This window comes from Artemia franciscana, chromosome 10, assembly GCF_032884065.1.
Source record: "Artemia franciscana chromosome 10, ASM3288406v1, whole genome shotgun sequence".
NCBI classification, from domain to species: Eukaryota; Metazoa; Arthropoda; class Branchiopoda; order Anostraca; family Artemiidae; genus Artemia; species Artemia franciscana.
The window spans coordinates 6,963,276-6,978,142 of record NC_088872.1 but is presented as its reverse complement, the minus strand read 5'-3'; the positions used below and the strand labels follow the sequence as shown (position 1 = coordinate 6,978,142).

Below are 14,867 nucleotides of genomic sequence, written 5' to 3'. Positions count from 1 at the left end.
AATTAGTTAGGGTTTTTTAAAAACTGTTAGGTGCTTCCCCTTTTTGAAAAATTGTATTCATTATCTTCAGTAGTTTATCTTTAACTACTGAAGCTTTACGCGTTTTATGGACATGCAGTATCGTAGCTATTTAATATAAGTCATCGTAAACTAAAAAGTGAAAATACCACAAATCAGTGGAGTTATTCCCAAGTGATCACGGTTAATCAGGGCTTTTCAGAGAAATATAAACTGAACACTTATGGATTTGGGCGCTTTAAATTCCTGACCAGGGGATAGAGGCGCGCAAACCAAAATTTTCTTCAGTGAATGCTTTTGAAATACATGCTTTTTAATAAAAGCATCCGAAATACGTACAAAAGAAGATATGTCCCTGTTAGAAACTTAAACGGGAATTAATAAAAGCATCCGAAATCATTATCTTCAGTAGTTTATCTTTAACTTCATAACCACCAAACTTCAATTACCACACTATCAGCACCTGAGGCCTAAATATTTTTTAATCTATTTTGTACTTCTTTAACTTGTTTCTGTGCAAAAGAAAATAACTTCACTTTCAACTTGTCGCAAAGTTTTCATTCGTTTATATACGAGGTATGGCAGAAAAGTAATGAGTCTGGCGATGCTGCAAGCTAACCTTCAACCTTCTGCTGTCATACTTAACGGAGTTTATGTATTAAAATCTTCTAATAACTTAGTCCGAGTTTCAACTCCGTCTGTTAATTATGTGAATTTTGGCTCGGAGACTCAGCAAGTGTGACGTTTGAAAATTAAAACAGGCCTATGGGGAGCATTCTTTATCCTCAGCTTAAATTTTTCGCTGGCACAAAGTATTTTTGGAAGGTAGAGAAAATTTTGAAAATGAATAACGTTCAGGCAAGCCTTCAACTTTGAGATTCAACGAAAACTTGGAGCATGTGAAAACTCTTATGAGATGAAAACGTCGTTTAACATTGCAAATATTGAACGAACAATTCAGTTTCAACAGATATGTCGTTTTATAAATCCGTCCTTGGAAGGCTCATAAAACGGGCAATTCGCGGGAGACCTGACATTGCAGAGAAATGGTTGCACCGTTTTGACAACGCCCCATGTCTCATTGACGTCTCTGTAACAGAAGTGTTGACCTCAAAAGGCATTCTCGTGGTTCCCTATCCCCCTTATTCCCCTGTTCTCAGTCCCTGTGAATTCTTACTTTTTCCTGGACTGAAACCGGTCAAAGACTCATTTCGAGGCTTTTGAAATCATCCAAAAAAACTACAAAAAGAAATGCTGAAGACCATAATGACTGGAGACTTCCAGCATGGCTACGAACAGTGGGAACAGCGTCTTAATTGGAGTGTAATTGCCCAAGGGAACTACTTTGAAGGGAACAACGTTAATGTTGACTTTTGAAAAAATGTTTGCTGAGTAAAAAATCAGTCATTACTTTTCTGCCAAACCTCGTGTCATTTCCTGTTACTTTATCACTTTTAGCATCATGTTTTATTTGACATGTTTAGTTGGAATCTTGTTGTTATGTAGAAGAGAGTTGTAATTTCGCTAAATAATTGGATATTAGGATGAAAGCCTGGACTGGAATGGAGAGGGATGGGCAGTTAAAGGGAGATGCGCACATTCTCAGATTATGCACATCCCTCTTTAACTCTTTTATTATCACTGTTTTATTTGACATTTGGCAATTTTCGAATAATGTTTGAAATAATTCATGCAGCAGAGTCTTTCCAAGAATAATATCTTTGAGTGCCCATTCTCAGCATGGTTTGTACATATAAAACGTTCTAAAATATAGCATTGTGTAAATAGTATATCACCAGATCATGTTCCCCGAAGGACACGTAAACCTTGTAGCTGTGACTTGCCACAGAAAGCTTGGCAACTTGCCAAGGAAGCTTATTGGTAGAATAATATAATATATTTGAAGACACCCCAAAAACTATGTTTATGATAGGACACATAATTTTGTAGTATTGTGGGAGAGGGGGGGGGGGGGCTCGTAATATAGATATGTGACATGTAGTGACTTGAACCAAATACCAAAATATTCTCTACAATAGTTTTAACGTATTCAAGGCATTTTCAACTTTTGCTAGTGAATACAGCAAAATAAACATTATTTTTACCAGAGTTTCTTCAACAAAATCATTTTCCCCTTTCTCCTTCCATAAGACCAAATATGTATTAAAATTGCAAATTTCTTACCAAAAAAAGAAAGGAAACGAACAAGATAAAAAAAAGGCCCTTCAAATAACGTTAGCTTCTAATTTTAAAATTTAATAGTTCATCGTTTTCTTTTTCAATGTCTTAATGCAAATTCCTGTTGCTTATTTTGTAAATTCCTTCGAAGTGGGCAATCTAAAACATACAGCCTTATCAACAGGTTCTTTGCGTATAACTCAGCTACATATTATGTTGTATTTCGTACACTATAGGGGACTCGAAACCTCTAGTTTAAGGTATTTGACAATTGTTAGGTGCATTTGGCATTTCGATCCTTCGCCATTTTTTATGTTGTATTTCGTACACTATAGGGGACTCGAAACCTCTAGTTTAAGGTATTTGACAATTGTTAGGTGCATTTGGCATTTCGAACCTTCGCCATTTTTACGTTGTATTTCGTACACTATAGGGGACTCGAAACCTCTAGTTTAAGGTATTTGACAATTGTGAGGTGCATTTGGCATTTCGATCCTTCGCCATTTTTACTGTGTATTTCGTACACTATAGGGGATTCGAAACCTCTAGTTTAAGGTATTTGACAATTGTGAGGTGCATTTGGCATTTCGATCCTTCGCCATTTTTTAGGAGTATCGAAGTAGTTCTCTAAATTGTCGAAAATAGTTTACGCGATAATTGTTAAATATCAAGATAAACATATCTAATAGTTATCATTCCCGAATCACCTTTAAATGAAAAACTTTTCTCATCAGACAGTTTTTTTTAAACCCATTTTTAAACTCGCTTACTCTGTGTTGTGGCTCACTCTTTATTAGGTTGCTGATTTTACTGCTACAATAAGTGGTTAGGCGCATTCTTGCATGTAAGCCTAGTATTTTAAATATAATATTTAAATATTTTTATTTATTTTTTTTACTATATTCAACATCTTCATAAGTATTTTAAAATAAGCCCATCAATGAATCCTGCTGCTTCATCAGGATTTTGTTTCAGAATCCGGAATGATGCTTCAAATTCAGGAATGTTTCAAAAGTTAAAGCACCCCTTTATCTTGAAAATAAATTCCGCAAACCTTTTATCTCAATTTAATAAATCCTTCTAAATTTAGGCAGAGAACAAGGTCTTGCGCAAAAACAGGAAAGCCATCAGACTGACAGTCCTCTAGCTGACGATGAAGCGATTGCTGTTGGTTCTGACAGCCTAGTAGAAAGCCTAGATATCGATGATGACGACTTGGCCGATGCTTTCCCGGCTGAAGCGTTTCAAGGAATTTTTGATGTTAAAGGTATGTCTAACCAACGTTAAAAAATACATTTTTATCGTTTATACTTCGAATATATTGAGGAGGCGGAGGGGCAGGAGCGTGTAAAAAAAAGAATTTAAGTCTAGATATCGTTAATAAGGACTCAGCTGTCGCTTTCCCGGCTGAAGTTTCTCAAGCAATTTTTTATGTTAAAGGTGTATCTTACCAACAGTAAAAAAAAAATGTGTTTTTAACGTTTGTAATTCAAATTGAGTTAGGAGGAGGAGGAGCGTTTAAAATAATCTTTCTAAGCCTATATATCGATGATGATGACTTGGCTGATGCTTTCCCAACTGAAGTATTTCAAGCAATTTTTGATATGTCGAGTCAACATTTGAGAATAAATTACTGCCATTGTCATTGTATCTGTTGACTTGAGGGTATGATAATTCTTAATAATTTTATAAGATTAAATTAAAATTCATTGATTAATTTCACATTGAGGGTAAAATTAATTGTTTGATTTTATTGATTAAAAACCATCTTAGAACATTATAAAGAAGATAGATTGCAAGTTTTGATGTCTCTGGCAATTGTCTACTGGGAATTTGGAACTATTTTTACTGGGGTACCACTAAAGCTGCAAACGAAATAATTTGCCTGAACTGCTAAGAACAGATTTTCTGTGAATAAATTTTCATTTTTTCAAATGTCGACTTTGGGGATATTAAATAAAAAAAGCAAGTTTTTTTTTAACTGAAAGTAAGGAGCGACATGTAAACGAGCAGAAATTACCCCGTATATGAAAGGGGCTGTTCCCTCTTCAAGGCCTTGCTCTTTGCGTTAAAGTTTGACTCTTTCTCTCAACTCCACTTTTTAAAACAGTAAAAACTTTAGCGTAAGGAGCAGGGCGTTGAAGAAGGAACAGCCCCTTTCATATACGGGGTAATTTCTGCTCGTTTTAGGTTTTAATGTCGCTCCTTACTTTCAGTTTAAAAAAAAGCTTTTTTTTTATTTAATTTCTGAACGTTTTTTAGTTAATCCATGGTTTGATTTCGGCTCTCCGCAGATGAATAATTAAAGCGAAATTTGTATATTTATTTATTTGACTACATGGCTTTCCCATAGTTTTGATCGAATGATTTTGAGAAAAAATGAAGGGGGAGGAGGCCCAGCTGCCCTCCAATTTTTTGGGTACTTAAAAAGGCAACTAGAACTTTTAGTTTTTTACGAACGTTTTCATTAGTAAAAGATATACGTAACTTACAAATTAGCTTACGTAACAAATTTCTATATTCGTATGTTTTTATTACTTATATGAGAGGGTTCGCCCACTCGTCAATACCTCGCTCTTTACACTAAAGCTTAAATTTTGTCCCCTGAATCACAAAGGCCATAGAATAAATAGTTGAAATTGCTAAAAATAGTTTAGCGTAAAGAGTGAGGTATTAGGAGGAGGTGAACCCCTTATATGCGCAATATTTTCTGTTCGTTTTAAGTTTTAATGCTAATCCTTACTTTCAGTTGAAAAGACTTTTTCATATTTAATTTTTCTTTGTTTTTTTTTTAATAATGCTAGAAAATGTTGCGCCCCCTTCATGGAAATCTTCTTTTCCCATGACAAATTCCTCCATGGAAACTTTCCCCCACATAACCCCCTCTTCTCAACCCTTCCTCCCAACCAGAAAATCCCCCTGAAACCGTCTGTACACTTCCCAATAACCATTACTATACGCAAACACTGGTCAAAGTTTGTAACTTGCAGCCCCTCCCACGGGGACTGTGGGGGAGTAAGTCGTTCCTAAGGACATAGTTATAAGGTTTTTCGACTGTGCTGAATAAAATGGCAATCTCAGAATCTTGATCCGACGACTTTGGGAAAAAATGAGCGTGGGAGGGGGGCTAGGTGTCCTCCAATTTTTGGTCACTTGAAAAGGGCACTAGAACTTTTCATTTCCTTTCGAATGAGCCCTCTTGCAAAATTCTAGGACCACTGGGTGGATACGATCACCCCTGAAAAAAAAAACACAAAAAAAACAAATAAACACGCATCCGTGATTTGTCTTCTGGCAAAAACTACAAAATCCCACATTTTAGTAGATACGAGCTTGGAAATTGTATAGTAGGGTTCTCTGATACGCTGAATCTTGTGGTGTGATTATCGTTAAGATTCTATGACTTTTTGGATGTGTTTCCTCCTATTTTCTAAAATAGGGTAAATTTTCTCAGGCTCATAACTTTTGATGGGTAAGACTAAACTTGATGAAACTTATATATATTTAAAATCAGCATTAAAATGCGATTCTTTTTATGTAACTATTGGTATGAAAATTCCGTTTTTTAGAGTTTTGGTTACTATTGAGCCGGGTCGCTCCTTACTACATTTCGTTAACACGAACTGTTAGGTCTGCACCCCTGCTACAGCTGTGTAGGTAAGTAAATGGATTTAATCAATTGCAATTGCAGGAGCATATTTATGGGTTGTTTTCTGCAAACAAGGCCATATCCATGGGGAGGATTAAGGGTTTGAACCCCTCCCCCGAAATATTTGTCCGACTCGTAAAAACATAGTAGAAATAAATAAAAACAAATTTTTGATGCGTTTTGTTTTTGTATACCCCCCCCCAAAAAAAAACTTGTGTACCTCCTCCCTCTTCCTTGAAAAAAAACCTTTTGTATCTCTCCCCCCCCCTCCGAAAAAATGCTGGATAGGACCCTGGCTGCAATTGCTGCAATTCCAGGAGCATATTTATGGCTTGTTTGTGTGTAGATAAGATCATCCATTGTTTTAGGCATTAGCGTCCATTGTTCATCCATTGTTTTAGGCATTAGCGTCCATTGTTCATCCATTGTTTTAGGCATTAGCGTCCATTGTTCATCCATTGTTTTAGGCATTAGCGTCCATTGTTCATCCATTGTTTTAGGCATTAGCGTCCATTGTTCATCCATTGTTTTAGGCATTAGCGTCCATTGTTCATCCATTGTTTTAGGCATTAGCGTCCATTGTTCATCCATTGTTTTAGGCATTAGCGTCCATTGTTCATCCATTGTTTTAGGCATTAGCGTCCATTGTTCATCCATTGTTTTAGGCATTAGCGTCCATTGTTCATCCATTGTTTTAGGCATTTTAGTTTCATAAACTGTCGTTTCAGTGCATGTTTTATACGTTCGGAAAGGAAAACTATTTTAATACCCCTTGCTCAGCGACTGTCTAATATAATTTAATATAATCTAATTATTTCTTTCTTATTTACACATCCATTTATTTAGAGAGAGAGAGACAGAGAGAGAGAGAGAGAGAGATCGGTATATTTAAAAACTATCGTAGCATAGCTAAATTCAGTTTTTTTTTACAAAAATCATACATTTAAACAAAAATCACACACTACAACTCAGCATTAAAAACTGATGTGAAGAAAGGCACAAATGAGTTGGCGTATCGATTGGTTCGTACTTTAGGGGGTACAAGTTAATTTTGTAACCGAGTTCGGCTATTGGGAGGGGCTGGTTCGGGTAGTAGTGATCGGTGGCTCTTATTGGCTAGGACGAATTTTCCAAATTGGTGAATAAGGTGTTCAAGCCGGACTTTAAGTGGAGATAAATTTAATTTAGCGAGGGCTTGATCATAGGGTATGCCACGGTTTCGGAGTATAATCCTTGTTGCTCTTTTCTGGACGCAGAAAAGTCTTTTCTGACTTGTTTGTAAAAAATACAAATAAGAAAAATTATATTACAGTTTCTTTAAAAACGTTTTCACTTTTGCTGGTAAGATGTCTTTCTTCTGAATGTCCGTCTTGGTGACATACCCAGAACAAAAGACGGTACAATCATGAAAAAAAAACGGAGCAACATTAAATAAAAAGTGTTATAACGAATTAAGACAAAAATTTAACACTTCAAAATATATAAAACCCAAACAAATTACAAGGACAGTCCCCCTGTCAGAAGACGGTACAGTTTCGATAAACGAGAACTATGCAACCAAGTCTTCAGTATAAGAATAGTTAAAAAAAATACCAAGAAAATGGAAAGAATAAAAATTTAATGAAAAACATTGCTGTGATCTTCTGATATTTTTATTTTGATTGTCTGAAAATTATAGAATTTTTTCGGTGGTAATAAATTTTCACCTGTTTTGTTTCGTTGAGCTGTGAAAATAACAAATTTGATAATGTTTTTCATCTGTAAAAATAAAACAATAATATGATTTTATGCCAAATGAAACCACGCATGTCATTTCACTAATTCTATCTCACAGATCGTCTAGAAAACCCTATTAGTTAAGGGCATTAGAGATGCGATTTGTCTGTCGATGTCGATGGCATATTTATGGCTTCTTTATCAAACAGTTCGTGGTAATGAGCTGTAGGGAGCGACTTAGTATGAATAGTACTTTATTAACGAGCAAACTCTCACAACATGAAAAACTGCCGAACTTGTTGCTTTCTGTCAGCTAGCCTACATTGTACATAAAACAAGAGCTAAGAGCTTATATGGCACTTGTGACGAGGCCGGACGAGGAGCTCTAGCAAAATTTAAGAATCAATAGATTGATTTAAAAGGAAAATCGGAGGCTTAATGCCGGTCGGGATTTAAAATAAGAGCTTTCAGTCACTAGGAACTTCTAAATATCAAAATTCATTAAAATCCGATCACCGACTCGCAAGTTATAAATACCTAATTTTTTCCACTTTTTCCTCTCCCTTCAGCCCCCCAGATGGTCCAATCGGGGAAAACGACTTTATCAAGTAAATTTGTGCAGCTTTAGGACACGCCTACCAATTTCCATCGCCCTAGCACGTCCAGATGCACCAAACTCGCCAAATCACTGAACCCCTCCCCCCAACTCTCCCAAAGAGAGCGAATTCAGTACGGTTACGTCAATCAAGTATCAAGGACATTTGCTTATTCTATCCACCAAGCTTCATCCCGATTCCTCCACTCCAAGCGTTTTCCAAGATTTCCCCCTCCAGCTCCCCCCAATGTCAACAGATCTGGTCTGGATTTGAAATAAGAGCTCTGAGACATGAATTCCTTCTAAATATCAAATTTCATTAAGGTCCGGTCATCCGTTCGTAAGTTAAAAATACTTCATTTTTTCCGAATTAACCTGCCCCCCACTCCCCCCCCCCCAGATGGTCAAATCGGGAAAATGACTATTTCTAATTTAATCTTGTCCGGTCCCTGATACGCCTGCCAAATTTCATCGTCCTAGCTTACCTGGAAGTGCCTAAAGTAGTAAAACCGGGACCGACAGACAGGCCAACAGAATTTGCGATTGCTATATGTCACTTGGTTAATACCAAGTGCCATAAACATAAGCACACAAGTACAATATATAAACATAGCCCAGAGCAATGAGCCCAACTGGCTTGTAAGAATGAGTACAAAATAGTCTAATAGTCAAAATAGCCTAATAGTAACCAAAACTCTAAAAACTGAAGTTTGATAACAAATACATCTAAAGAATTTGCTTTTTGTGCTGATTCTAAATAAATAAAACTTATTAAATGTAATGTTACTATCAAAAGCTACGACCATGAGAAACTTTGCTACGATTTCGTTAAAACTTCGAATAAACCCTTTTTGCTATATTTGCTCCCTTGGTAGCAAGCCTTGTATGTCTTGCGGATACATGTTCACTCTGATTAGCCATTGATTTGATTGTTTTGATCTGATTTTGCCATTAATTCGTTGTTTTGATTTTATGTTCCATTAAATTAATTTTTATTGGTAAATTTGTGTAACATAGCATTGAGTGTGTACTCACTCAAGTCTAGTTGAGCATATATTACCACTTGAATTACGTTTTATTTCTATTGCTTCATGGCCAATTTGTTAATTCCTATGTCAATGCTAATTGGAATTGCTTCAAAAAGTACGGAGTCGTTGAGATTCCCTTCCCATTTCTCCCTATACGTGTTCAGTGGCACAAATTCATGAAAATAAGGGAGGGGGGGGGAGCAAAATATGTTTCTGAAAATCTAGGATGGGGGGGGGATTTTTTCCAAAAAAATACCAGAAAAAAGTATATTTCGAAATCAAGGAGAGAGGCCAAAAATCTACGTGTAAAATGTTGTCTTTCCCCCCCTTCATTTGACGCCTTGGTCTTGTCTATATATATGTGCTCACTTTAGTTTTCTTGTTATTTTAGGATCTGGCGACCACGTGCTTGGAGATTCGTTGGATGACATGATGGACTACAGCGTACCTAATGATTTTTTTGATATTATATCAGATCCAGCATTTGCTGACGCGGTGCTATCACGAGACATTGCAGCACTAGATCAGCATGACTTGAACGAGTCGGACTATCAGTTATGGGATACAGAACCCTCTACCGATTTGTCCAAGAATTTTAGTGATAATGCATGGACAGTTCATAGTCCAGTTCCAGGCTTAAGTCCGCCCAATATGTCCTCTTTTACGTCTGAAACTCTGTTCTGATTTTTTTTTTTTTTTTTTTTTTTTTTTTTTTTTTTTTTTTTTTTTTTTTTTTTTTCAATTTTACCTGAAAAATCCTTCTCTCAAAGATATTTAATTGGGGGTTCAAATGACATCTGCGTTTCTCATCGATAATTTAACATGTAGGTGGCGTTCATAATCTCATTTCGAGAATTAAAGATATTTATAAAGGCACAATTCATGATCAAAAGTTCTTTTTAATTACTTATTTAACTCAGAGAAGTATTTGTCAATAACAAAAAGAATATTTTTGAAAACAGCTCCTTTCTCTATAGTTTTCAAATATGTAAATAGATTCGGCGGGCATCTTTTGAAATTGTAAAGTTTTGTATGGGTAGACAGCAGGTGGAATACGCAAAAATTTATAAACAAAGGTCCTGGAATAGGGCCATCCAATGTAGTTTATTCTAATCCAATACTTTCAAATGTTTACTGTCAGGGTATTCTCACGTTTCATTTGTATAATCAAATCTGAAAAGAAAAAAGAAATCATGGATATTGTTTTCTTTTTATACACAGTCTATAACTAGAGACGTAGATTTCGAAATTCAAAGCTCGAATAAGAGGCACGTCATCATTTCCTGGGTTTTGATTGGTTGTCAAAATAGCCAATCGTGCACATTCTGCGGATGAGAAATCTAAATCCTCCATGTTTATCACTGAAATTTAGAAGGTGTCCATAGGTTTCAAGCTCTATTTTGATTATGGACTCGATCTACTTTCATCTTCTTTCTTTATATTTTTGCCTGGAAATTTTTTATTCAGAAATATATCTTAAATTTGCGAAATAAGCTAAACAATGCCATCTACATATTTACAAGAAAGTTCATTGGTAATATATTGTGAGTGGGTGGAATATTTCTTTGCTTAAGTCTGTCCTGTACGTTTTAAGCACCATTTTGGTTATAAACTAATTTTCTTTTATCTCAGTTTTTACCTGGAAAGTTTTTTTTTGAAAATGTGTAATTCAGGAAGTAAGGTTAAGAATGCCGTCTGAATATTTTAGCGATAATTTTATTGATAATAAACAGGCAGCGGGTGGAGTATTTCTTCTGTGATTATAGTTTGTATTTTTTTCTCTCTTTTTTCTTCTTTTTGTTTTCAGAGTATTTTTCTGTAATTATAGTTCTTTTTTTTTGAAGAAACATCTCAAATTCACAATATGGGTTTACAAATGTCGTCTGTAGAATTGTTAAAGGGCTTCAGGGATAATACATACTTGAGCCATTAAAAATATCGTATTCTAGAAGTGCTGTAGCACATTGAGTCTCTTTGCTTTATATGCCCTATTTAACGCCCGAAGATCTGCTTTTTGGGTGGGAGCATATCACGAAAAAGAACGTATGCAAAATGAAGCTATAAATATTTACGAATTGTAAATACAAACGGGTAGTAGTAAAGCCTAAACCCATCCAATATGTTGATTATTTATACTTTGCTCTTCATTTTGGCTTTAATTTCTTCTTTTTCTTCTGGAAAATGATGATTTTTTACCCTGCAACAATGAAACATTATTTAAGAACGAAACTGTAAAAATTAATTAAATTAAATATGCTGTTAAAGATAAGTTTGTTTATACTCTTGTAGCAACAATAATAATAATTTATATTTAAAATTCCATTTTTAACATTTATTTATTTTTATTTATTATTTTAATTATTTTTACGATTTATTTTTCCTTCTTACATTTCAAAAATGAACTAGATGAGCAGAAAGAAAGAAAAAATCACAAATAACTATTGAAATAATATCGACAAAATACAAATTTATTTAATGAAGAATGAAAAATAACTAGATCATGAAATTATTATTGACACTTGACCTATCAATCTACCCCACCGTATAATTTAAATAGCGATGAAGACCACACTGCCTTGAACACAACTGAGAAACACAAGGGATTTTTCTTTCTCCAAGACAATGGAATTCAATTCAGTAGATGTTTCTACTAGTAGATATAAAAAACATGTATATATGTAAAAACTTACATTAAAATGTAAAAATTAAAACTAGAAATATTTTTAAAAACTGCCCTAGCATCCTTACTTGAACGAAGTTGAAACAGGAGTCTTGGTTGAAGCTATGAATGATCTTTCCCCAACCATGCATAGCACTCTTAGTTGAGTGCAGAGCGGCGGGTATCGGGATATGTACTACATGGATCTTATTGATTTGTATGCGAAACTGTTTGTTTTCTTGTTGTAACCATAATAATTTTTAGGTTTTCGTTATGATCTTCGTCTAAATTAGGCCTTTGTTTCTGTTGGCAATCCTGTTTACAAACCTCGTTTTGTGTATGACACTTCGATCTTGAAATAGGGGAAGTCTATGATTTACATCAAAGGGTTCCGAAAACACTCCCTTGGTTTTTCTTTGAACTCTGTCTTGTAATTTCGGGCAGTTGTTTTCTTTTTATCTTATCGAATTCAAAAACAACGAAATTTCAATGACGTACGTGTTTATTGTTAGTGTTGTAATTAGAAAATTTCAAATGAAGTTTGAATAATAGATTTGTCTAGATTTACTTCGATAGATATATATATATATATATTTTTTTTATTTGTATATCCTGATAATGTAATAGCAAAAATAGATCATGGGCTGATTAATCTTCTAAAATTAAAGACTTATACGATTTGAGATCAATGTCTTATAGCCTACCTGTATCGATTGGTAGTGATTGAGGAATATCTGGAATCCTTTCCATATTTCCTGGTTTCAAATAAAATTTGTAGCGTTATTTTCAAAATAAATTCGAAGTGCTCTAAATTCTTAGCAGACACAATGGATCCTTAAGTGGATGGATGGATTCTAAAGTGGCTTTCGCACGTATGCTAAGTGGCTAAGTTGTATTTCAAGTATAACTTTCCATGCGTAAAAAGGTCATCAAAACTTACGAGCCTGAGAAAATTTGCCTTATTTTGGAAAATAGGGGGAAACAACCCCTAAAAGTCATAGGATCTTAACGAAAATCACACCATCGCATTCAGCGTATCAGAGAACCCTATAGAAAAAATTTCAAGGTCCAATCTACAAAAATGTGGGATTTCGTTTTTTTTTGCCAGAAGACAAATCACGGGTGCGTGTTTATTTGGGTTTTTTTTTTCAGGGTCATCGTATCGACCAAGTGGTCCTAGAGTGTTACAAGAGGGCTCATTCTAACGGAAATGAAAAGTTCTAGTGCCCTTTTTAAGTGACCAAAAAAATTGAAGGGTACCTAGGCCCTCTCCCACGCTCATTTTTTTCCCAAAGTCAACGGATCAAAATTTTGAGATAGCCATTTTGTTCCGCATAGTCGAAAACCATAATAAATATGTCTTTGGGGATGTCTTACCCCCCCCCCCCCCACAGTCCCTGGGGGAGGGGCTGCAAGTTACAAACTTTGACCAATGTTTACATACAGTAATGGTTACTGGGAAGTGTACCGACGTTTTCAGGGTGATTTTTGTGGTTTGGGTGTGGGGCTCAGGGGAGGGAGCTATATGGGAGGATCTTTCCTTGGAGGAATATTTCATGGGGGAAGAGAAATTCAATGAACAGGGTGCAGTATTTTCTAGCATTACTATTAAAAACAAAACAATGAAAATATAAACATGAAAAAGTTTTTTCAATTGAAAGTAAGGAGAAGCATTAAAACTTAAAACGAACAGAGATTATTACGTTATGAGGGGTTCTAAAAATACTTTAGCATAAAGAACGAGGTATTTAGGAGGAGATAAATACTTCGCTCTTTATGCTAAATTATTTTTAGTAATTTCAACTATTTATTCTACGGCCTTTCTGGTTCAGGGGTCATTCTTAAAGAATTGGGACAAAACTTAAGATTTAGTGCGAAGAGCGAGGTATTAACGAGGGGACAAACTCCCTCATATATATAATCAAAAATATAAGAATATAAAAGTTTGTTACGTAAGTTAATTCTTAAGTTACGTATATTTTTTACTAATAAAAACGTTCGTTAAAAATTAAAAGTTCTAGTTGCCTTTTTAAGTAACCGAAAAATTGGAGGGCAGCTAGGCCTCCTTTTCCACCCCTTATTTCTCAAAATCGTCTGATCAAAACTAAGAGAAAGCCATTTAGCCAAAAAAAGAATTCATCACATCTTAACGAAAAGTTCAGCCAAGACTGTGTGATAAAAGCTAACATTTTACAAGCTAAAAGGTTCATTCCTTCCACTAACTGTATTTATTAAAAATTGCAATAATTTCTTATTGCGATGTTTGCCTTCTCTGCAGCCAATCTTGTAGTTCTTTTGGGATTGGGCTGGTTTTTAATGGTTCCTATTTTGTTTTATTTTGAATTAGATTATTTTCTATAATTAATTTTGTGTACATACGGTTGAGTGAGTACTCACCCAAGTCTCTATATAGGGATGTATTATTATTTAAGTTTCGTTTGATTTCGATTGCCTTGCAGACAGTTTGTTTGATTCCTAGGTCATTGCTAACTACAATTGTTTCGTCAAATAGAACATAATGGTTTGGATTTTCAAAATATGATTGCTTAAAGCTGAATCGAAAGATATGGAGCTATTTTTAGATTTTAATGCCTTTTCAATACTTTCTTTGTGTTGCTCTAATCTTGTTCCTAAATTTTGGTGGATTCGACCAATGTAATAATTTCCACAACTACATGGTATTTGATACACCCCTTTTAGACGAGTAACTGGGGTTTTACCCTTACCAGAATTGAGAAGATTCATTATACTTAAATTACTTGTAAAGACAACACGTAAATTGTTTTTTTTTCTTTTTATACAAACTTTTTTTTAGTTTTGAAGTAATTTTCGGAATATAAGGTAGGTAAATCGTGCTCGTGGGTTTATTCGAATCATTTACTGGTGTGGGATTTAAGGCTTTAGAAGAATGTATCGTTAATCTTTGAGCAATAACAGCATTTATGAGAGAAATTGGGTACCCGTTGCCAAAAAGTATGTCTGTAATAAAATTTAATTCTTTTTTAATATACGGCTCTGAACAGA

The 14,867-nt window shown here is 34.9% G+C and overlaps 1 protein-coding gene across 1 annotated transcript in view; it reads left to right on the top strand.

Moving 5' to 3' along the window:
• LOC136032367 (uncharacterized) overlaps positions 1-14,867 on the top strand; it is a 59,432-nt gene extending 44,565 nt beyond the window's left edge. Inside the window, exons 9-10 of the mRNA XM_065712690.1 lie at positions 3,287-3,463; positions 9,576-14,867. Coding sequence (XP_065568762.1) covers positions 3,287-3,463; positions 9,576-9,868 — 470 coding nt within the window. The 3' untranslated portion in view covers positions 9,869-14,867. The remainder of the gene's footprint in view (positions 1-3,286; positions 3,464-9,575) is intronic.